The following is a 25,655-nucleotide window of genomic DNA, read 5'->3' as shown; positions in this document are numbered from 1 at the left end:
TTTCTTTCTGATCAGCTCCTACAACTAAAGCAAGCACAGAAAGTCCTCATTTTTCACTCCTTTAAGCATCTTCAAGTTTGAACTGACATTAGCAGTTTACACAGCTCATTCTGATGTTGTGTGAAAGGAGTCTGAGTTTGAAGGAAAGGTTGAGGACAGCTGTGTTTGTTGTTTGAGCAGGCCAGGTGGGTCAGTGTTCGTTACCGCATGCACATCGGTTCAGACTGATGATAAAAACCAAAAAGGATAATGTAATATGATGTAATAGCCAAACAAAATATTTTTGTAGTAGTTGGGATTTGGACCACTTTTATCTGCAGTGCTAACAGCACAGAGACTTGATGAGCACATGTCGTGCTTGTAGATGCATATTCCTGAGTGTGAGCCAAGACGTTATGCAATGTTTCTACTGCAGCACTTAAACAACTATATTCTTATGTAAAGCTACAGAGGAAACTAGCGGAAGATAACTGAAAAAGATGAATGTGGGTGGGTTTAGTGTGTGTGGGCAGTACTCTATCACACACAAGTCACTTCTGAGAGCAAGTACATTCAAGCTATACAAATAACAGACTGATTCCTTTTTAGCTCTGTCCAGTTCATAGCCAGATGGTAGTGTATTTTGGAGGCTTGCTGTTATTTTAACACTAAATAGAGGCCACATATCTAGAAAAGGCAACTAACTTTTTTTATAACATTGCTGCAGAAATATCCAAGCGTGTTTCTTCACAGTTTGTCACTCTGAGATAATGTTGAGGTTGATCTGTGGCGTAACCATTAAAAAGCCACCTACAGTGAGCAATTGGTGGTGTAGATGAGGTGGCAGCAGTTCTGAAAATAGCACTTTCACACACTGCAGGGTGCTCGCCATGTTCAGAGGCATCTTTCGCTTAAAACAGCCACGGGGACTGACATGTTAAATATATGGCAAACTCGCAAACTCCAGTGTCCTACTTAATGTTCAGTGCAGTGGCCTGTGCGACTGCATCATGTACTGTATAGCCCCCCACGCTAACTTGATTTACTAAATGAACAGTGGCACTTACTCTGACCTTCTGACACATGAATAGCCCATAGCACTTCATATGAAACAGTACGATGTATAAGTAACAGCCATTTGCAGCAACAGAGTCAAAGTCTCATTACAGATAACCATCAAATTATGTGATGTGAAATGGGAAAGATCACCACAGAACTATTTCTGGAGGATACGGTTCACAGGCAAAAAGCTATTAAATAAATCTTAAATCACCATATAAATGTGATGTCTGCATAAATGCTGTCATCAAATCCATGTCACTTGGACCCTCTAAACTTTACACTAACGTAACCTCTCCCTGCTTATGTTCTTATGAGCACAAACGGAAATGTAGATTTGTGGATTTGATGTATTTCACTTGACTTGTATAGTGGTACCAAAGTCAGCACAGTGGTATAATCGCACACATTAGCACACATTCACAGTGTATGTCTGTAAAAATGCTTCAAATGTGATGAATACTCTCACTTCTAGTGTTGTGTGTAAAATGCAAAATGCGCTATTTCATTATTTTTATTTTTCACAGTGGTGAATGGTGATTTTGTAATTGTGTACTATTAACTACTTATTGCTTCTCATATCATCACTGGGGTACCTAAAAGCTTTAATGAACATTGTATTTTATGTCTATATTGCACAGCCCTAATTGCTACAATAACCAGTACAGTGGTTCTATAGCCAGTATAGTAGTACAGTAGTATATTAGTATCCAGAGCTAGGAAACAAAGACAGAAATCACCCACCATGAACTGAAATCCCTCACTTACATGAATTGGGAGTTGTAATTATATTGGTATAATGGCAACATACCCACTACAGTGGTATAGTGGTAAAATACCCAATACACTGGTATAGTGGTACCACACACAATACAGTAATATAATGGTACTGTAGCCAGCTCAGTGGTCTATTGTTACCATACTCAGTACAGTGGTATAGAAGTACTATACCCAATACAGTGGTATAGTGATACTATACCCAATACAGTGCTATTGTGGTACTGTAACCAATACAGTGGTGTAGTGGTAGCATACTAGAACTGTGGTATAATGCTACTGTACCCAGTACAGTGGTATATTGTTACCATACTCAGTACAGTGGTATAGAAGTACTATACCCAATACAGTGCTATTGTGGTACTGTAACCAATACAGTGGTGTAGTGGTAGCATACTAGAACTGTGGTATAATGCTACTGTACCCAGTACAGTGGTATATTGTTACCATACTCAGTACAGTGGTATAGAAGTACTATACCCAATACAGTGGTATAGTGATACTATACCCAATACAGTGCTATTGTGGTACTGTAACCAATACAGTGGTGTAGTGGTAGCATACTAGAACTGTGGTATAATGCTACTGTACCCAGCACAGTGGTATAGAAGAATCATAGCAAGAACAGTGGTATAGTGGTACCATAACCTGCAAACTAGTATGATGGTATAATACCCAGTACAGAGGTATAATGGTACTATAACCAGTACAGTGGTTCTGTACCCAGTACAGTGGTATACTGGTAGCATACCAGAACTGTGATACAGTAGTACTGTACCCAGTACAGTGGTGTAGTGGTAGCATACCAGAACTGTGGTATACTGGCACTGTACCCAGCATAGTGGTAGCATACACAGTCAGTGCAGTGGTACAACTCCCAGTACAGTGACATAGCAAGTACAGTGTTATTGTAGTACCATACTCAGTACAATGGTGTAGCGGTACAGTGGTATAGTGGTACTGTACCCAGTACAGTGGTATAGTTGTACCATATCCAGTACAGTGGTATAGCAAGTACAGTGGTATGATAGTACCACACACAGTATAGTGGAATAGTGGTAGCATACTAGTACAATGTTATAGTAGTACCATACCTAGTACAGTGGTATAGTGGTACCATTCCAGGTCTAAAATAAAGGCTTCAACACATCCTAGCAGTTCTCTCAAGCAAGACCAACACCAACACCAAAACAACATCAAGTACAACACCAGACAGACAACAAGAAGTAGACGACAAACAGAAGGGAGGCGGACACAGCCTGCCCTGAGCTCCAGGCAGGCAGACAGACAGACAGACAGAAAGAGAGAGAGCAGCAGAGCTGGGGCAGCATTACCGATAGCCAGCTGGGGCAGTGTGCAGCCCAGCCGCTCCGCGATAGCCTGCAGCTCTTTCAGCTTCGCCTGCTGACGCCGGCCTTCCTCACTCAGGATCTTGTCCTTCAACCACTGGTAACCCTGTTCCAAACACACAGCACATCTGCTGAGAAAGGTTTCCCTGAGTGCACAGAGACCCTAGAGGGGCTTAAATGGGTGCCAAGACTTAATGCAAATAGCAAAACAGTTAGCAGAGTGGAATCGGCGCTTCTGAAAGCAAAGTGCACAGAACTATACATGGTATGACACAAGGGCACGCTACATCACAAAGAGAGAGCGAAAGGTGTGTGTCTAATATAAGAAAAACAATATCTCAGTCATTCCACTTAAAGAACATAAACAATACAAATAAAATGGAGATTTTATCAAGGCCTTGATGTCATCAGTTCATAAACACACACTCAGAGCTGTGGAAGACAAGAAGGAAACAGGCATTAGCAAGAAGACATCAGTACAAACACAGGGGAAAACAGTGGGTGTCAGCGACAGAGACAGGGCAGTCATTTCACACATGGCTGAGTGGATACCTTCAGAGAGGCACGTGAGTAAGGGGGCACTCCACTGTCGTACTTCCCTGAGATGATCCCGCAGGCAAGAGGGGACCATGTCATGGCACCCACGCCTGTAGACAAACAGATGGACATCAGCTTTTGAACTAAGCTCTCTTCTTGTTAGAAATAAACACACACATTGTTGTTTTTACATCTTGTCAGGGCCTGAGGTTATTCATATGCCTTTTATGTATTAGGCATCTACCCCTATGTAAACAGAACCTTCTAACTCTATCCTTAATTTTAGTAAGCAAAAATTGATAGTTGTGCAACCCCTAACACACACACACACACACACACACACACATACCTATCTTGTGGAACAGTTCGGGCAGCTGCACCTCCACTTTCTCTCTCTGGAACATGTGGTACTCGGCCTGCTCGCAGATGGGGGGGATCAGGTTAAACTGCCGGGCCACTGAGTAAGCCTCCTGAGGAATACACACATCAGAGACAGTGGGAGCCCTGTTTTTTGTGGACAGGCATCTCAGGGCATGTCCTGTGAAGAGGCAGAGGGTGCATCTTCTATTTTTATCACAAGCTGCAAATACTTTAACTAACTAAAAGCAATTTCATAACTCTTTTTCATTTTTAGCACCATTTGGAAATGCCAGCTGCCGTTTACAATGTGTGTAAAATGCATGACAGAAGGACCAATGGAAATGGTCCAAAACTATCTGGAATAAAATGTAAAGTCTTCTTATGATATACTTGATCCTTAAAGTGCAGGCTCTTTTTAAGTTAATGTTACAACTTTTTTGATGGATACAAATTCTTTTGATGGATAACAGGCCTTTTATTAGTCATTGATTAATCATTAACTGACAAACCTAAAATCTTCCATCTAAATCAACAAGTTGTAATACATACATTGTTTTATAACAAGGCTTTATGCTTTATTGAATAAAAAATGCTGCTAAATATACCAGTCATTTTGGTGAGAAATACCAACATATCCAGATGAGCAGAGGGCAGTCTTCAACTCCAGCATGTCTGGGTGTTGGGGATGCCACTTGGTAAAAGATTTTAATCATAACACTGATCTGTAGCTACTCAAAAAAGAGTTGTGCCTCACTAAGAATGGCTACCAGACTATTGATACATATTCTAAGCTGTCTGGCTACCAAATTAATTGGACCAAATCAGAGGCAATGCCTATATCTAGGCATTGTCACCCACAAGTAATAAAACAGTATAATTTTAGATGGATTCCTAAAGGCATGATTTATCTGGGCATTAAATTAACCTCAGAGCTAGGTGAAATGGCAACACTGAACTTTGAGCCTCTCCTTCAAAACATTAAAACAAATTTGGGTAAATGGGGAAAGCTAAACCTGAGTCTTTGGGGGAAGATAAATGTTATTAAAATGGTAATAGCACCACAATTTAACTATATATCTATGATGTTGCCACTTAGTAAACCTGATCACATTTTTAAACAATATGAAAATATAATCAGAGAATTTCTATGGGCAGGGAGGAAGCCCAGATTTAAATGGAGTAAAATGTGTGCACCCAAAGAGAAGGGAGGACTTGGTCTTCCAGATGTTAGGCTGTATAGTTTGTCATTTGAGATGGCTAAGATAATCAACCACTGGAGGGGAACGGTGTCTGGTTTAGTGTGGGCTAGTATAGAGAAAAACCTGGCAGCACCATTCCATCCAATTAATGTGCTATCCCAACATTCAAAAAGTAAAGGGAAAGACGTAAACCCAATCACTAAGCATTCTCAAGAGGTCTGGGCAAAGGTTCATAAATTGCATAAGATTTCACATTACAAACAATCTTATGCTTCACTCTGGCTTAACCCAGATGTGAAGATTGGGAAGCAGAAAGTGTTTTGGAAAAGATGGTTGGACAAGGGTATACACACGGTAAATGATCTCTATAAAGAAGGGACATTCATGTCATTTACTGAACTTGCCAAACAGTACGAGCTGCAAGAAAAAGAAGATTTCTGGAAATATTTACAAATTAGACATTGCATAATTAAAAGGTTTCAGTCAGAGAGACTAGCCAATCCAATTGTTGACTTTCTAGATAACCCTTTTAATCATAAGGCATCAATATTTTATAAAAACTCAATTTATTTAATTAGCAACGTAAGTTATCATTTAAGAATAATTTGGCAGAGAGATCTTAAGTGTGAAATTAATGAGGATGCCTGGGGTCAAATCATAGCACAAAATGGTAAATATGTCAGAGAAGTTAGAGGGAAATTTATCCAATATAAAATTCTGCACCGGTATTACTGGACACCTTGTAGGCTCTTCAAAATAGGACTAATAAATAGTAGTTCATGTTGGAAGTGTAAAAAAGAAATGGGAACCTTTTTGCATCTTATATGGGAATGCCCCTTGGTTGAACCATTCTGGCACAGTGTGCTGAAATTTTTGGAGACATGGGCAGGAGTAGCCCTGCCAGTGTCTCCCCGTTTATGTCTTTTGGGAGATAAAACAGAAACCCCAACTCTAACAAAAAGGGCATGTCCAGTTCTGATGGTGGGGATAACCACAGCCGCCAGAGTCATATTAAGACACTGGAAATCACCCACATGTCCAACACTCCAAGAATGGAAAATCCTAATGAGCGAGACCACATCGTATGAGGTTATGTTAGCCAGAATAAGGGGCAAAGGGCCGGTGGAACTGGGAATTTGGGAATATTTTATGGAATATCTCACTTCTGACTAACAGGATGATTATGAGACAAGAATTAGGAGATGTTTGTATCTTTTTTTTTTTTTTTTTTTTTTTTATAACTGGCCTTCTTTCTTCTGTTTTCTATATGATGTAGTATATGAGCTATTGTTTACTGTGTTTAAATAAAAAACTTTAATTACAAAAAAGAATGGCTACCAGAATAAGCTGCCCTCATGTATACAATTCAAAAACAGCCCTCAAGTTCAATGAAAAACTCATCAATTCTAATATCAACTGTGTATTGGAAATTAAATTAACTTTTTAACCAAATGTATTGGTGAAATATTTGTTTTCAGTTAACAGTTACTTTGTTAATTACTAACATCTCTTGTCACTATTATAAATTATTCAGTATTATTCAGTGTTTACACAGTTCTAAGAGTGAAGAGCTAAAGTGCGGGCCCACATATAGAGCCCTGCAGTTGAAAGAGTAATCGGGTGATTAAAAATGGATGGTCCCATAGACCCCTAAACTCACCATGATCTCCATGGGGCTCCAGCGAGATGTCCCCCAGTACATGGCCATGCCTTGGTTAATGACGTGGGTCATGGCTCTCACTGTCTCTGCCAATAAAAACAAACCAAGCAATTAGAGCTGGTCACAACACACACTTCAACCATAAGACGAATACACAAAAGGCAAAGGCTGCTGGGAAGGAGAGAAACAGAGCATAACCAAGCAGAGGCTGAGGGGAAGAAAGGAAGTTCAAACTAAAAACAACACAAAGCTTACTAAACAACAAAACTGCAGAAAGTAGATGGAAGAGGAAAGGAAAAGCAGTAGCGGTCTGAGAAATGCCTTCAGTACAAAAAGTAATGCTGTATTTATTCAATGTGACAAATCATTGACATTAGCCTGAAGGTTTTTAGGCACATACTGCAGGGGTCAAAGTGTTGCAGCAAGTAAAAAACAATTCTGTGTTACACTTCACACAACATGACAGCTCCAAAATTCAGCATTTTACTCACATTTACAGAAAGAGAGATTTTCACGGTTACATGGCTGGACTTATATTAAGTAATGACTACTTTACTCATAGAACATCTATGTGTATCTATAGAGACTCTGCCTAAAGCACCTGTAGCTACACTGTATAGAAGAATAAAAGGAGGCATGCATGTACAGGTAATCCACATGAGATCAAGCTACCGCTATGGTAAAAAAAAAAAAAACACAATTTATCAATGAGTCTGATCAATTTAATGAGGTTTAACCATTGAAAATGAATTGAATTCTCATAACTGCAATTTGATTATAGTTTATAAAACACATACCAGTAACATGATGATAAAGATGCTGAGGAAACTGACTCTTCATAGTAAGATTTGATATTTTTAAATGGTTTGCTTTTAAAATTTCAGACCATTTTGTTTATTGTGGTAATGTGAATTTATCTGGTCAGGAAAATGTTCATAAAATGTGAAAAACTGTCACATAAATTGTCATAAATGTCTTGATAATAATGCTCAAAAATCATTTACTCACAATAAATAATAAAACATAACCCATATACTGTATATATTACTTTAATTCCTATAAAATTCCTTTTTTAATATTTAAATAATTTAGGATTGAGGCCATTTTTGACTGAAATCTAAAAGGAAAAAAAGGCCAAAAGGCTGTCTGGCTCACAAGCTTAACCACACATAGCGATTTATATCTTCTGAAATGCTCATGCTATGTAAATAGACTTCAAAACAGAAGTGAAAAGCAGATTTCAGAATTCCTTGAGTGAGATTCATATAGGTCTATAATTACTGTCAGTGCAGCTTCCTATAGCCTTTGTAGAGTCCTGCTCTGGCAAAATGTGTGAATACCTGCAAAAGATGCTCACTCACACATGCAAAGGTTAAAAAGCATATTCAATAAAGGCTAAGGAATGTAAACGAACATGCATGAAAGCAAGCAGACCTTGGCATCGCCACCATTACACCATCATCAATCATCTTGCAAAAAGTGTGTTAACCGAGGCAGACCTAAGAAATGGTAGCAGATGCATGTCGAATTGAACAAGTAACACAGTAATGCTAGTGTGTGTGACTTCTTAAGTGTTTTAATACATCACTAACAGACAGAGGGAGAGAGACGGACAGAGCGAGAGATAGATAGACCGGGGAGGGAGAGAAGCCAGCACCCATATGGGAAGATGTCAATTGGGTATATGTTCCAATGGAAAAAACCAACTGAACTTCAAAGGCAAATGTCAATGGAAAAACAAATGAGCGGAAATTTAAATATTCAAATTGAAATTAAAATGATATGCATGGATACAAGAATCAGTAAGATGCAATGACCTTCTCCCAGTTCCCTTTGCAAGATGTATAGGAGAACCAAACAAATCAGTCATTCTAAAGCAGACCAGTTTCTAAGGTATTTCTGGAGAAAGTCAGCATTTTATGGACATGGTCAGGATTCTCACACCAGGAAAAAACAGGGCAAAAAGGTCACAATTCATTGCCATAAAATGCTTTTGGAGACGGGAGGTCAGAACTCTCACTGAGGGTACTGTGTACCTTCTATGATGAATGTTCTTGATTTTGAGGTGTTAAATGGATCTCCTGGTGATAAAAAACAAACAAAGGATTGTGAAAGAATTCGATAAACTTAAGAATGGAATGAACTTTTGAGGAAAAGCAGCAGATCTGTATCAGAGCAGCTTTCTTTGGGTTCACACAGTCATTTCTAAAGGACCTCCCACAGCAGCATCAGCCCCTGCCATCAAACCATCCTGCTATGTGTCAATTGTACACAAGACATGACATGTCCAGAGCAGCATTTTTAAAGTGCAGTTTTCCTTCTACAGTGTTACTGATCTCTTTAAACAAGCTTGAAATGATCTCCCTCAAAAATGAGTCAGCTAAAGAAGAATCTGAAAATACACTGATCTGTCAAGCTGTAGCACTGTAAACATCAGAGATGGAACGGTCGATTGGCTGGAATGATGTATCAGTATCGGTCCATTTTCAGCCATGCAATCTCTGATCAGCCAATATTTCTCTAACTTTGCCGATCCTGAGAGCTGATCAGTGCTGGAAAACACATGAGCCGTATTTAAGGATCACAGGACCCTCCAGTTCCTTGTTCAAATACTAGATGGAAATACAGACCTTTTGACTTCTGACTAAAGGCCGATTTACACAGTCTCCTCCTGTAAGGGGCAGTGGGACTCCCCATGTTGTTGTCTTTTTATAGAATAGGATATACCCAGTGTGTGCACCATTTAGTTGCTGTGCTTAGAACAAAAAATGTTTTGGACTATATAGACAGAAAAACGCTTCGGACTTGATGTGAAGGTCCCACTACGCTGAAATACCATCAATTTTTTTTTTTGTCCAAAAAAACTCATACTATATGTAAATAGGTCTTAACAGTCCAGCCCTGCCCTCAATTAGCATCAGCGTTCAGTATTGGCCCCATAAACACTGATCAGTCCATCTCTAGTAAACATGCCAAACATTTGCTAAAATTTTATAAACATGCCAAAGACTGGAAACCCAGAAGATTATATATCCTAGTTTTGGCCACAAACACTAATTCACTGTCACTAACAGCACTAGAGCATGAAAATGCAGCCCAACATCAGACAGGCTTTGTTTTCCTTGTGCAACTAACTAAATGTATAAATGATAACTGCCTTTGAATTCAGTCCAATAAGTCATTCGAAAGACTAATAGATAGCATGTTACTTTTGTTTAATCATTAACATACTGATTTACAGAATAGACCTCTGCAGTCATGTTGTCATTTTGTAGTCGGCGCCATGTTGTTATGCCCATATTAGGAACTCCGAGTATGCCCCATTTCTCTACGGGCAGAATGAATAGAGTTTTTGAAAAGTCGCCTGTGGTAAATACAAATGTTCAGAACCCGACACATTTTGTCCTGTGAACATTCTCTCGAATATCACTGGATCCTCCGAATTACAAGGTCGTTAAAGAGTTGAAATATGAATATTGCTACATGTGAGCTAAAAGTACTGCGCACTGAATTCATGTCATTTGACTGGCAGGTTTCGGCAGCGAACGATTCAGACTGAGGGCAGATGAGAAGAAGTCTGAACAAAATCAGCAGGTTTCCCTGCAGTTCTCTGTTCTTCATCTGATGCTCACTGAAACACGACAGATCTCTCCTTTTAGCTTGATTTGAAGTGGTCTACAAATGTAGCTGCATTCAGGCTGATCCAGTAGAGACTCAGCTTAATATCACTGCTCACCGCTGATAAACTGATTTAGGCTCTCAGGATATCCTCATTATTATTTTAATGCCAGTAATATTTTACTGAGGTCATTTTCTCAGGACATTCGCCAGATTTTGTTCGACTTTTCCCGAACGGGAAAATTTGAACAAACAGCCAACGAAAAGAAGCTGACTTCAGCTTCATGGAGGGTTGAAAGGCATGATATGAGGATATTTCTAGTTATATTTCTGCTTAACAGCTGAGCGACATTAACTTATTTTGCTGTTTATCAGAACCGACAGGTCAGTATTTTGTCTTGTTTGCTAATGTTTGTGATGGTTAGTCACAGGTGCTGCACTACTTAAGGTGGTAAGGGAACATTTAAACAAGAAGCTGCAAAAAAAGCAGCTAAATTCAGCCTCATAGTTTTAACATGGGTTTTAGGCTATCAAAATACCCCCCCCCCCCCCCCCCCCCCCCGACTTTTTCGAAAACCCTATTAATTCTGGCCACAGAGAAATGGGGCTTAGACCCGGAGTGCAGTGGTCTATGTTAAGACTAATGATGAGATCTTCAGCTCTGACTCAGTGTGAGGAGCACACACATATAAAAAGGCTGGGTGGCTGGTTTGGCATACAGTCTAGTAACGGCACAGTGAAAAGCAGCCTGGTTTGTGAAGAGCCTAAGTAAGCCGTTACAGAGGCAGCACTCTTAGCACGGGCACAGTACTAGCCAAGCAGGACCGCACAGCAATCCTCTGCATCCTTACCTTCCATTGGTGTGTTGGGGTCTGGTCTGTTAGCAAACACTACATCAACATACTCTAACTGCAGTCTCTCCAAAGATGCTCTCAGACCTATAAAACCAAGAAAACACAACATTTTATTTTTTATTTGCAGTGTTGTAATCTTTATTCATACTTTTCCCAGCTGCAGTATCAATGCTGAAGTGTCTGTACATGTTTAAGTTTACAGCAGTCTAACAAATGCATGGTATGACACTCCTTAAGGTCTAGGAATTAAATACCATCGTGATGGACCGAGCACTCTTACAGCAATGTCTGAAAAGCACTCATGCAGACTGACGTGCAATGCTTTCAAATAAAGAATCACTTCATCTCACATCTCTCTTCATTAGCACAGAAAAGATTTACAGCAGTTGGTATTCGTTTCTATATTCAAGTATTCAGAAATGTTCTCTTTTTTAAATCATAAAAATTCCAGTCTAACAAATGTAATCAGCGAAAGCCTTTACTATTTAGCTATTGCTAATATATGGAAAATGTTCAAAGCAACTGCATTAAAAATTTAGGCCAGACATCACCTCGCCTCAGAGCACAATCTGCCCCACTTTCCTCATGGCCACTGAAGCTAAAAGAGCAAAAGATCATTTAAAGTGGCACCACAAAGATGTGTGGTGGCACTTCAAATTATTGGATGACAGTAAAACTGCTCAGTGCAAAATTTGAAGCATGTTTGATGAATCATGTAGTAGAGTGTTCAACTCACACTGCATCTGGCTCTGCTCTGCTTCTTTTTCTCCTTCTCTTTTCTAATTAAAGAGTTTTATAGCAAATTTAAAACAGCACAAACTGTAGATCTGTTCACTGTAACGACAGCAGTCACAAGTTTTTATTGCTGTATCAGAGAACAGTGACCTCTACACACTACCACACCAACAAGAGCCCATTTTACTGAATTCATATTTTAAATGTGGTTTAGAAAGTCTGGAGTGTGTGATTTAACCGGACCTGGAAATTATACATAAATAAATAAAAAAGTAGGCCTGACAGAATCATGACATCAACTAATCACAGGTTTGAGTTTGAGCTGTTTCTGTTGTCAGTTAGGAGCTACTAACTGTCAAAAGCTAGCAAAAGAGTTAAATACAATGAACAGAAAAAAAAGAAAGAAAAAAAAAGAATGACCTTAAACCTAGGACAGTGTTTCAATAGATGTAAAACGCATGTCTAGTGCAGCCGGTATGAACTGAAACTCATAACTCATCTGTTCCAGACAGGCATCTAAAAACTTTTCATTTTTATAAGCAGGTATTCGAGTACTCGTTCCGAGCTATCAAAAAGAACTCAAAAGCCTGTAAAATGATGTTCAGGTCGGCTCTAGTCCTGTTTAATTGAAGCTGCTATTATCAGGGAGCTACTGACCTGAACAAAAGTATGTGATTTAGTTTTGCCCTAAAATATGGTAGCAGTTTTAGACTTTAGCACCTAATATAACTGACAGCTGCTTTACTGAGTAAAAGTCTGACCATGCAGCTACTCATATGCCATTTATGTGACTTACCTTCTATTATATGTTTTCTGGACAAGCCTCTTTCTGTTTCTGCTCTGAAAAACATACAACAGACAAACACTGATGTCAGTAAAGATGTCCTCGCTGCAATTTGCATGTTTAACTAGTTGTGCAGTTCTAAAGTGTGTTCACTTCTCCGGAACACTGGATAATTAATCCCGACAGCGCTAAATACGGGTGAAATCCGAAGATTAAACAGATTCTGACATGGTGTTTTTTATCAATGATCTGTTGGCACTGCTATGAGGGATGCTGTGCATACCTAAAAAAAATCCTAACAGGGTGATGAACACATTAACAACAAGCAGAAAAATGTACCTTGATGGCAAATCAAATTTATGTGCTTAAATAATATACAAACATTCACCCAGAGCGGGTGCTCCCACTCCAGACCCTAAAGCATACAGCAAATCAGAGTTGAGTGTTTCCTCTGCTCTCACACTTGATTCCACACATCAGCTAATTCCTAAACCCTTCCAGAGATGAATCAGATCTGCTGGAGCAGGGAAAACACACAAATCTGCACAGATGAGGCAAGATATGCACCAAACACTGATCCAGAGATTAGAGCCGTCTTGGAATTTTTGACATTTTGTCACTGTGGTAAGAAAACACTATACCTCCAAAACTGTGACTTAAAAGAGATGAAAAGGCCTGTTATTAGCCTAACTTTAAAAACTTTAAAGGTTTGCTCTTAAAATGACCCATTCATCCACTTAATAGTCAATATAGACATATATGCTCTTTCTGGCAGGCTCTTAACATCTCCAGTTGTTTGAAGCTTTCTTAATTATTGCCCTGACAGTGGAAATGGTTTGCAACCATTGCAATGGACAATTTTCAACTGTTTCAACTACTATTTTCTTGGAGCCATTTCCTGATTTGTGCAGCTCAACAATCTTTTGTCGTACATCATTGCTGTTTTCTCTGGTCTTTCTTATTCATCTTATTATATATTCATCTTATGATGAATGACTGATAGAATTTGGCCTGTGTTTCATCTCATATATATTCCCCAGTGAATGAGGAAGTCATGACTGACCAGTTAAGTTTTCCTAATCACTCACTATGACTGGAAAAATACTGTAGTTAGATTTCACTCATAAGAATTTCTATGGGTGGTGACAATTGTGGCACAAATTTCAGAAAAATATTTATTTTGTGAAAAAAATGTAGATTTTTCTTTCATCAGTTATTATACTTTTAATAATGTCAAAATAAATCAAATAAAATGTCTAAAGGACAAGAAATTAAGAACATTATTTACAGCTCATTTTGCTCATGATTACCAGCCGTGCCAACACTTGTGGCACCCCTGTTTTTCTACTTACTGGTTTAATAGTATTTCTTTATATTGTTCTTGCTAGGCAAATGTTCAAATAATTATTAAGCTACAAAGTAGTCAAAGCACTAGTTGTGCCAAAGCACCTTTGTAATTAAACATAAATGTCTTTATGGATGAAACAATTTAAATGGAATAGGATTAATGCCTTTACCTTGTATTATAAGTACATTAGTCTGGAATGATCCACAATGTAAAGAGCAGGAACTTAAAAACGAAAGTGCAATGCATAGGAACTTGTCGTAACACAACCATAGCATGTCTGTAACATGCAATCCTCCAGACAGATACACTGATTGGGCTTTTTCTTTCTAAATTGGCTCAACAAATGTGAAATGTCAACTCATCAAAGTCTGCTGGCAGCCTCTCATCAGTGCTGGCCAAGGACCTTTAATTTAGCTCGAGTTAAAGAGCAAAGCTCCAAGGGGGGGGATCAACCTGCAGCACACTCAGGAAACAATTAGAACTGTTCGCCTGCCTGCCTGCAGAGGGGCTGCACAGGGGTTCTATAAAAGGTCCTTCACCTCCACCTCAACACAGACACACTGTCACTCATTCATGTTTGGGGACACTTTCCTGCAATGTAATGTTTCTTACAGTAAATTCTCAAGAAAATACGAAAAATAAACTGCAAATGTTTTGTTAACATCAAACCACTATTACAATATTTCACAAATTCAGCTCCATGTTTTGTGGCATTTAAAGCACAAACTGAAAACTGTTCTGTCCCTCAGTGGTTTAAACACCTGAACGCTGATGAGCGCTGACATCACAACAAGGGGATAAATTACTTGCGGTGTATAAATCCTCGGGTAGCACACCCACAAATATTGTCACAAAATGTTTGCTTTCCTTAAAATATAAATGCTTAGTAGTGAAGCACTGAATCGAAATCCTTGACTGAAGTCTAAATTCAGGACACACTGGGACAAAAACCAAAAACCAAAGCTGACGATGAATTAAAACAACTTAAACTAAACAAACGTTAAAAAACTTGGTTTGTCGGCTACATTATGTGCCACAAAATGCATGATGTTTTGTTTTCAAGTGGTATCAAATCTGTAATGGAGACGTCCTCCACATGGCCACACAAAACAGATCCCCTTTGCTGCTGTTCAAACTGTGTAAACATGTCTGGCACAGAAGAGTGAAGGGAAGCATTTTTAACCCATATTTCTTATTGTCATTACCAGTAAAATTATTAGTAGAGCTGAGAATTGTGACACTTCACTGTAGACCATTTTAATGTTTTATCAGTCAAAATTTTAGACTGTTTTTGTCTTTCAGCCAAAAACCACGTTCAAAATCTCTGTGCTCTACTCTTTTGTCATTGCAATCATATGAAAAAAACTGTATAAAACATTTTGAAAAGCTAGGCGCTAATTAAGCTCACTGAACACTGATCTCAACTCAGAAAGCCCTCATTAAACTCACTGACACACACATACATAAACCAACAGATAAAGACTCACTTTCCACCCCAGTAGATCTTGGTGGTAATAACCAAACTGGAGCGCCTGTGAAAGAGAACAGAAAAACTGTTGAGACTGTGTTGAGGCCTGGAGTGGCAATCATCATGATAGATGAGGCATCGAGGCAATTACCAGGTCAGGCTACTGGCCAAAAATCTTGCACTTGGGAACAATTGCATTACAGCACATGATTTCATTTTGCTGAGCTAAATTCTAGCCTTTACAGAGAGGAGATTAAATCTGGGGTTTTAGGCCCAAAGGTTAAAACAGTTAAGCTGGCAACCTACTGCTTTATCCTCTTCAGCCTTTTACATATCAAAGCACCTTCAAGGCAAATGAGTAACATCTTCTCTATCTAAATAAATGGCTAAGAAAAAATGGAAATCAAAATATCAGACTTTAAATGGCTTCTCCTACTGTTCAGTATGTCTGACCGTGTCAGAAACTAAAGACTAAAGTCCATTTGAGATTACTTTAGAACACAATGCAATCTGAAGCAAGGTGTGATGATTTAGAAATGTAGTTTTCTTGCTGGGGTCTCGGCTTCCTTTATATCAGGGGTTGGCAGCACGCTTCTCCAGAGCTGCATGCAGCTCTTTCACTGTCCAGAAATCCATTTTTAGGTCAAAATGAAATAATCACCATTTACAGAACAATAAAGCTCTGCTGATTATTCAATACAGTTTTATCAATAAATAATCTTAAATGCTGGAGTAAATGTAACCTACAACTGCTAACATTCATCAACTTTTAACCTTGAAGGTTGGTGCGCAGACTGCTGGTCACACAGCAACCCAGACAGTCTGGCCTAGGTAGTAGCTAATGAAAAGGCAAAGAGAAAGATTTAAGTCAAATATCAATAATTTGGAAACACTGGACTTATTTACATTTATAATCACTCCACTTGGTTTCCTTATACGTTTAACCTGCAAAGAAAAATGGTCAAACACTAAAAAGTCACACAGCTGTGGTCAGCTTCTCATTTACCAGTTTCTCGTTTGAATTTTCCCATTCCACCTTAAATGGTGCTTGCTACTAGAGAATGAGAAACTGACTTCAGCCTCGTAAAAATTTGAAAAGAAACTGTTTACTTTTGGAAATGTTTCCCGCTGAAGATGCAAGTGGCTATATCCGTGTTTTCCTATATATCATATGTCCTATACTAGCACATTAACACATACTGAGACATATTTACAGCCAAGATGCTAAAACAAGGTGGATAAACTTTTGCTGAAAGGACAAAAAGGCTCTTCTTATCATTCGGGTTGCCGACCCCTGCACTATATGTTAGTGGAGCAGCAATTACATCAATTATTTAGGCCATTATAATTTTCACTAATCAGGAAAATAAAAGTGTAGTTATTCGTTTGTCCATAATTAACAATACACATTTAACATTATACAAAATTACTATTTGCAAAATAAACAAGACTTATTATGGGCATAGAAACAGATCTGCACTGCTGTCATAAAAGCTTTTTTTCAATTAGAAAGACACAAAAACAATAAAGGAGCAAATTTTTAATGAAATATAGCCATATAATTGATTTCCTGGGTATTGCACATTAGACATTTGTCTACATTCTGTGCGAACACAGCCACTCATCTAATAGCATCCTCCAAGCCCCTCCTTTAGCACTAATGTCACTCTACTGCAGCTCACTGTGTCATAGCACAGTCCATTAGAATGCTTTTGTCACATTGTTACAGAAAAAAAGAAATGAAAATGGCAACTGCTCATAATAAAACACAGTTTCTATATGTGTTCCTCCCTGCGGGCAGAAGGAAAAGCCTCAGTGCTCCCGCGCAGAGCCTGGCAGGACAAATAAAGGCTGACGGCCCAGTGAGCACAAAATCATTCACAAACTACTACGAGCTGCGAGGTACAAGGCGTCTCGCTTCCATACAGACCCTGTCCTGCAGTCGGCACATCTGGCAGAACAGGGGCACATTCCAGACTGACATGTCGCATGTAAAGACAGCAGGGCCGCTGGAACAGCCTGGCAGCAAATAGAGAACGTCACATTTGGAAAAATGGGGGAATAACTATACCTCCAGCCTTTCTTCTTTATGATATTGCCGAGCACCATTTCAGCCCTGTTAAAAAAGAAAGAAACAATTTTCACATCACATCACTACTGCGAGCACATGATTTGTACCATTTCTATCATTTCATGCTATGAAGGAGTTCTCTTCAGAACTAACAACAGAGCTGGGTTTAAAGCCTGAGTGTGTTGGGGATTCCCTGTTCCCTTACTTGGACAATAAAGCTAATGAAGCAGCCAGTTCATAGTCATGCAAAATGAACTCCCCGCATGAAGCGCAGGCAGAAACACAGCACACTTTCTGAGCTGTAGCCGAGAGGAGCTTCTGAGCAACTAGAAAAAAAAGGAGAAGATGTGGGGCGGGAGAGTGTTTTGGTGTGTCTAATGACAGATGCTGCAATTCTGCCCTCAGGACCAATGTGTTCTTCATGAATGGCTGCCATCATTTTTGTGCTGAGGCGATGTGAGCGCTTGTGACAGCCCTTAACAAATGTTGGACTGGTGAGGTGGGGGAGTGGGGGGGTGGGGGAATGTGCAGGCAACACATGCTAGGGTGTCTTGAGGTCAGTAGCGGTCAGTAGGGGTGTAAAAATGAATATATGCATTATGATGCTTCATCAAGAACACAAACCTATAGGTCTATTCATATTGAATATGAATTCTGATACCATTTTTATCATAGTAGAACCTTCACATTAAGTCTGATGTGTGTTTTCTGTTTAACGCCTTCACTCGCTTAACTCCCTACATGTAATAATAAAAGTTTTATTACACACTATAACCTAAGAATAGCTCAGACAATTTACATTGTCCCTGTATAATGAATAATAAGTTTTAGAATTGAGTAAGCCTGGATTATAAGGGGTTAAATATTCTCTGCACGGTGAAATGGTTCTTCAGATTGATTGAGAATGTGCTATGGTTCAATATAGCATTAAAAAAAGTTATTTTATTGTTACAATGTTAAGATCTCTTTTTGGTGCGACATTGAGCCATTCTCCATCAATCTGAAAGAACCATTTCACCATGCAGAGAACCCTTTAAGCATGCAAATGAAAGTGTTCATGGCTCTGTACAGAACCGCTGTCTTTACTAAAGAACCCTTGAAGAGTCATTTTTTTAAACACTCTGGATGTGCGAAAAAGACAGATGAGGAAGGAAAAACAGATTCCTTGAGTAGTAGTAAAAATGAATTTAGCATTTTTATCATTAAGAAAAACAAATAAAAGGTGCTACATTCTAGGCCTCAACAGGAAACCCAAACAAACAAATCTACAGGTTCTATCTTGGACAAAAGCACTCACCATCATTTCACAACCTTTCAGCTATGGTCTACCATATATTTTCTTTAAATTCTGTGTTTTGTCCTGCGCCACCATAGTGTTGAACATTTGTTTGGACTGCAACCATGACAAGGGACAACAACCAGCCTGATCTTTGCTGCATCCACACAACCCAGAACGTTTCAGGTAGCACTGCAGTCTGTCACTTCTGGACTTAGTGTGAAACATGGGTTTAACATGCATGTTTTTGTTTTCTAAACTTCAAGTGCATTTTTTTATCCATAAAAATCAGACTTGGTGTAAATAGGCCTTACTTAAGTCACAGCCCTTAAAGAAATGTTTCATAAAGCATGTAAATGTAAAGGGTATACTGTTTTGATTGTCAATGTCTCAGTAAGCTGTAGCATTAAAATAACTCTTCACTGGAACTAAGGGGCCTAGACCAGACCCTAGAAAACAGCTCCAGTCCATTATCCCTCCTCCTCAAACTTCACTGTTGGCACTGTAGGCATTCTTGTAGGTAGCGAACTCCTGGCATCCACCAATCATCCATCAGATGGCCAGATAGTGAAGCATGACTCATCATTCCAGAGAACACATTTTAACTGTGCCAGTGTCCAGTGGCCATGTGCTTTACATTACTTCAGTTGACACTTGGCATGTTGCCAAGGCATGTATGCAGCTGTTTGGTCAAGAAAACCCCTTTTGTTAAGCTTCTGATGCACAGTTCTTATGCTGATGTTGCTTCGTGAGGCAGTTTGGACCTCTGCAGCGAGTGATTCAACAAAGAATTAGTGACTTGTACATGGTAGCAATCAATGGCACCACACTGTGAGTCTGTGTGCTGTTCCATTTCACAGCTAGGCAGTAAGAGTAGCACGTGCAGTTGACTGGGGCAGATCTAGCAGGGCAGAGATTTCACCAACTGTCTTGTAACAAAGATGGCATACTATGGCAATGCTGCATTTAACTTCAGTGACCTCTTTATTATGACTCATTCTACTTTCTACTGTCTGTGTTTGCCTCTGGATACTGTCTGGTTATGTACCTGTTAGCAACGTTGTGGCTGAAACACCTGGACTGGGTAATTAGGAGGGGTGTCCACATACTTTTGGCCACACACCCACACCCACACCCACATACATACATACATTATATATATATATATATATATATATATATATATATATGAGAGAGAGAGAGAGAGAGAGAGAGAGAGGGATCCTTACAGAGCAGGTACTATTTTGGCGGTGGATCATTCTCAGCACTTCAATAACACTGATGGTGGTGGTGCGTTGCACTGCTCTGAGTGGATCAGACACACCAGTGCTGCTGGAGTTTTTAAACACCTCAGTGTCACTGCTGGACTGAGTATAGTCCACCAACCAAAAATATCTAGCCAACAGCGTCCTGTGGGCAGTATCCTGCGACCACTGATGGAGGACTACAGATTGACCAACACAAACTGTGCAACAGCCGATAAGCTACTGTCTCTGAAATTACATTTACAAGGTGGACTGACAAGGTAGGAGTGTGTAATAGAGTGGACAGTGAGTGGACACAGCATTTAAAACCTCCAGCAGCACTGCTGTGTCTCATCCACACGTACCAGCACAAAACACACTAACACACCACCACCACGTCCGTGTTACTGCAGTGCTGAGAATGATCCACCACCCAAGTAGTACCTGCTCTGTGAGGGTCCATGGGGGTCCTGACCACTGAAGAACAGGGTAAAAGGGGGCTAACAAAGGATACAGAGAAACAGATGGACTACAGTCTGTAATAGGACTACAAAATGGACATGATAAAATGGACAATGAGCATAGAAACAAGGAGGTGGTCATAAAGTTATGCCTGATCAGTGAATATGGTTAATGTTGTAATTTTATATATAAAACTTTGTTGCCAAAATATGCAGATGGAGAGATCTGAGATTTTCTCATGCACTAAATCGCTTTCTAAAGAACTGCAATCACAGCAAATGGCTTTGAGGCCAAATATTTACTTCCCTTGAGCTCAAACAATTTTCTCACACGTTCTTCCTCTTTTATCTGGTCAGCAGTCCAGAGGTTTAGGATCATTCGGTGAGATACAGTTCACGGCCCACAATTTATTTTCCCCATATATAGTAACACTGCTGTGGTGTTAGTGCAGCGCAGCTGACTGTGGAGCAGTGATATGGAGAGAGTGTGTGTTCGTGTGATAAAGGGGATGTGTGTTAATCTGTGCTGTGTTTACTGTGCTGCCATGATCATTCTGCTCAAGCAGGAAGACAGAGAAAGTAGAGAGTCACTCTGCCAGGCTGGCTCAATATAATGTCTTCAGACATACACAATGTGGACGCCTCCCTGTAAACATGTAAAATTTGTCCTTGTCTTGTATCATTAAACTGCCTGCAAGTGTACATAAATGTTTAACTTGTAACATTCAGTCTGTGATATTGTGATCGTTCTACTTCTCAAAGATCCACTAACAGCTAGCGAGGCAGCAACTTACACTGTTGTTCAGTTCACTTGTTTGTGTTTCAAGAAAAACAGGTCAATCTTCTTAGTTGTGACTCTTCTCTGGGGCTGGAGATTAAGGAACTCATTCTTCAATCATATTTGATAGTTATAAAGGCCGCAAAGCAATTTATATGAAATTCAGCTGAAATGACAGTAAACTATAGCCCTCCAGAGACCACAAGTTGATGGACAGGATGAACGACACTGCTCTGAAGAATTAGATTCTCCTCAGAGAGATATTAAGTGCTGTATATCCAGATCACTAAAACCTTCTATCATGATTTTTCAAGAAAAGTAATACACCATTTATGACACTTTGCTGGAACAGTATAAAATAGAAACCTGTAATCAGTGAGTTTTTGCACAGCCAATACAGTACCGGTACATTCTTTAAGAGTTCTGCCTCAAACACATGCTGTGTCAGAATCAAAAAGCAAGGGCATAAAAAGGGCTGCCTATTGTTAACACCCATTTAATATCTGCAATAGCCTTCCTCTCACTGAAAAGTCCACATTCCAGAGTGCCTATTGCTAACATTGAAGCCTGTAAGCTCTCTTTGCCTGCATTGTACACTGCAGGTAAAATTGACCTTTTTTTCTAGTCAGATTTGTTTTTAATAAACTGAATTTGACATTTTCAATTCTGATCTTGGCCTCTTTCATATGTGGCACTGAAATGTGACCCCATCTGACACCTCACACTCCTCTCTGAACAGTCAGGCTGGACTTCATGCAACTTTTACATCAGTCCAACTCATCATAATTTTAAGTGCACAGGAACAGACGTTACATCATCAAAACACCTGTTACTGTGGCTGGAGTTCTCATTTTCATTTTAGGCAAACACGGGCAGTGTAAACAAATAACAACAACAACAACATTTACTTTACAGATAGAGAAGCACATGAGTCAAAGGAGCTACACTCAGATCAAATGTACCTATCCAGTAGATCACTGATGTCGGAACAAAACCTACACATTTCTGTCATTTTTCATTTTTTCGACATAATATTTTGAATATGAAAACACCTCTTGCCTTTTACATTATGAGTAAGTTTCATGATGAATGGACCAAAAGATGTGGCCCAAAATGACTTGGAAAAAAGTCTGGTTCCATTGGCCTGTCAAGTGGTTTTTTTTCCTTCTCCTGTAAAGTTACCATTTCGGAGACGCAAGGTTTTGTTCCAACAACAAATACATCACCTGTGCTAGATTTTTTTCATGGCAGGCAAACTAAAGAAACTTCTCTTCCTTTCAGCATAGAAAATCGCTACTGTTACTCTTTTCAGTAAACTTTGTTTAACATGATCCTTTTAGCATCTAATATTTGTCCTTTAAGTTTAAAAAAGAAGGTGGCATTGCTCAATTTGATGTTGCATGGAAAGAGAGAGGACAGCTATCTTTTGAGTATATCACAATAAAAAGATAGCATGAATGATCAAACTGGATTTGGGCGGGAAATCGGAATTCAGGCACCGTCACCTGCAGTCTGAGCAAAGACTTTGTCTGAGGGAACAGTGGTGGAGAAAGAAGGAGGTAAAGCACTCACTTGCCCGCAGCGTACACCTCAGCTGTGTCAAACAGATTGATCCCATTCTCATATGCCAGTGTCATCAGCTGCTCTGCTATCTGAGAGGAGTGAAAAGGACAAAGGGAGATGAGAGAGATTAAATATGAGCAGCATGGCAGGAGATAAACAGACAGAGAGGGGATTGACAGATAAAGGGAGGTACAAAGGGAAAAGACATGGTCCCTTGGGACACAATGTAAAGATAGCTGGAGATTTTTACACTGGACAACTCCACAGAGTTACAATGGCAAAGTAACAAGGATTAGGCGTTAAATTTTAGACTAAAGGCAAAATCACAATCTGCATCCGGGAATCTGCGAACATGAGTGAGTGTTCTGCAGACGTTAACATAGGTGTCCCAACACACTTGCACATAATGTGAATGTGTGCACTAGAGGGGCAGAGTTTACCAGACGGTACAGAAAACAAAGAGGAAAGTGTCTCCAAGAACTAATTCTCACTTTGTTGTTTAGGGTATTTTGAAGATCTGGCCTAGATCTTTAATGAACTTTACTGTAGTCAATACTACACTGTAGTCAAATGCAGATGATAAGCAGGAGTTCCACAGTACCTCATCTGTGATTTGCCCTCCAAAGGTCACCCAGGTGCCTGCAAGGAATACACATACTGTCAGAACAATGTTTAACATAACAATTATATTTAAAATGTAATCTCCATCTGCTGCTTCTGTAGCACACAATGGATTGCCACAGTGTTTTTTGTTTGCATTTAGTTTTCTTCAGAATACAGAATCCATTAAAATGTTCTCCAAAAGAGCTGTAAACCTTTCAGAGATGGGACTTGCATTACAGAGGGAAGAGTATGTGGTATTATGTAACTTCATGCTGCAGTTTTGAATTTGCATTATACAGTCAAATTCTTCAAATGTTTATTCATGGAATTCAGCAACTGCCCAGTGGCTTCCCATGAGTGAGATTTAAAACAAGACATGTTCTGTTCTGTACAGACAAGGTAGTCAGACAGGGGTTACAAACTCAATGCTCTAAAGGAAAGAGCTAAACTATGAAGAGTTATAATACAGGATGCAACAATAAGGGGACTGTCAATTGCCATTGCCAATATCTGATATTTTGCATGTACATATAAGATGTTTATCAATACATATACATTTATAAAATGCAGAAATCAGAATAGCATCTACCTGGATTACCATTACAGAGAATTACAAAGACATTGACACCCAAATTGTTTAAAACATTTATCTTGGCAGTATGTGTGTTTTTTTTGTATGAATAAACACTAAGAATAAACAAACAAGCAAAAAAAACAAACAAAGATGGTAAAAGGTAATATATATTTTTTGTTTTGGTTTGGTTTTTTTTCATGAATAAAATAGACAGGTTTGGTATTGGATGATAACTATAAATAATACTGGGCCGCCATGAGAGGAGGTTTAACCGGACAGATATATGATGGTTCCTTGTCTATTAATGTTATTTGTATTTATTCTAATATTAGTGTTTTCTAAACAAATAAATGTTTACTGTCCAGACAAACAGCTTTTTAAATACAATTTTCTCCAGCGTGTAAGACTTTTGCACTGTACTGTCTTTCTGTTGGGCGGTGGTGTCCAGCCTTATCTGTGAATGGCTGGTGTGGCTGCAGGTTTTCATTCCAAATGAGTAGGATCACATCTGATTGTTTAATCAGTAGCTCAGTCTGCAAGCAACTGACCGAGTCAGCTTCTGCTTTGCTGGAATGAAAACCTGGAGCCACACCGGCCCTTTGTAAATAAGATCGGACACCATTACCACCTGTCAAACACCTGTCCGATCTTTTTCAGCAATTATCTGCTGAGAATAACATGAATCTGATATGTTTATGTATTCTTTGCTGTAATGTGAGAGAACGATACTTAATGTCAGAGTGTGATACTCACCCAGCCCTAAACACGACACCCGTAAGCCAGACTTCCCAAGGTTTCTGAAAGTAGAAAGGACACTACTCAAAACTCTGGATCAGCATTGTCCTTCATAGATGAGCTGTGTGCAGCAGATATCCTTCTCTGGATGAATTCAGTGTAGGCACAAGGTTATACAGGATATCTTTTACAGAGGTCCAGTTTTGACCTTCATGATCAACCACATGACTGATCTGTGATCAGTGGCAGCTGAACGAATCATCTGAGCGAAGTTGTGCGCTTGCAGGGTCACTGTATAAATAATGTCTGTCCAAAATCCCAGATGACTCCATGAGTCATGAGTCCATGACTACCAGAACTTAATCTGGGCTTCCTTCATTGTGGTAACAGTCACAGAGAAAATCTTAGCCTGGATACAGCACATTTTTCAAGCCAGCACAGCCAATCAGAGTGTCTGCTAGCTCTTTTGTTCACCATCCTCCGAGTTTGTATGGAGCCAAGGTTATAGATCTCAACAATTGCTGTGTGACTGCACTGCCAAGGGCACAGAGCCGTCCGCACAAACCCTTTTATCACAGTTCCTATTCAGCAGACAGCAGCTTCACACTCAGGGGACGAGAAGC

General features: G+C 39.4%; 1 protein-coding gene across 6 annotated transcripts in view; it reads right to left on the bottom strand.

Moving 5' to 3' along the window:
* Nucleotides 1-25,655, bottom strand: part of kcnab2b (potassium voltage-gated channel, shaker-related subfamily, beta member 2 b) — a 92,074-nt gene that overhangs the window by 4,838 nt on the left and 61,581 nt on the right. For 3 of the 6 annotated variants that reach the window (XM_037541145.1, XM_037541141.1, XM_037541143.1), the window contains 12 exons: nucleotides 25,051-25,094; nucleotides 23,722-23,759; nucleotides 23,130-23,209; nucleotides 17,799-17,843; nucleotides 15,747-15,791; nucleotides 12,924-12,967; nucleotides 11,390-11,476; nucleotides 8,957-9,001; nucleotides 6,921-7,006; nucleotides 4,051-4,171; nucleotides 3,717-3,811; nucleotides 3,150-3,270 (listed from right to left, as the gene is read on the bottom strand). In XM_037541145.1, the coding sequence (XP_037397042.1) occupies nucleotides 3,150-3,270; nucleotides 3,717-3,811; nucleotides 4,051-4,171; nucleotides 6,921-7,006; nucleotides 8,957-9,001; nucleotides 11,390-11,476; nucleotides 12,924-12,967; nucleotides 15,747-15,791; nucleotides 17,799-17,843; nucleotides 23,130-23,209; nucleotides 23,722-23,759; nucleotides 25,051-25,094 (851 nt within the window). The remainder of the gene's footprint in view (nucleotides 1-3,149; nucleotides 3,271-3,716; nucleotides 3,812-4,050; nucleotides 4,172-6,920; nucleotides 7,007-8,956; nucleotides 9,002-11,389; nucleotides 11,477-12,923; nucleotides 12,968-15,746; nucleotides 15,792-17,798; nucleotides 17,844-23,129; nucleotides 23,210-23,721; nucleotides 23,760-25,050; nucleotides 25,095-25,655) is intronic. The other 3 variants (XM_037541146.1, XM_037541142.1, XM_037541144.1) reach the window with 1 other exon arrangement.

Source organism: Pygocentrus nattereri, chromosome 9 (assembly GCF_015220715.1).
Source record: "Pygocentrus nattereri isolate fPygNat1 chromosome 9, fPygNat1.pri, whole genome shotgun sequence".
NCBI lineage: Eukaryota > Metazoa > Chordata > Actinopteri > Characiformes > Serrasalmidae > Pygocentrus > Pygocentrus nattereri.
This window is presented reverse-complemented; position numbering and strand designations above follow the sequence as displayed.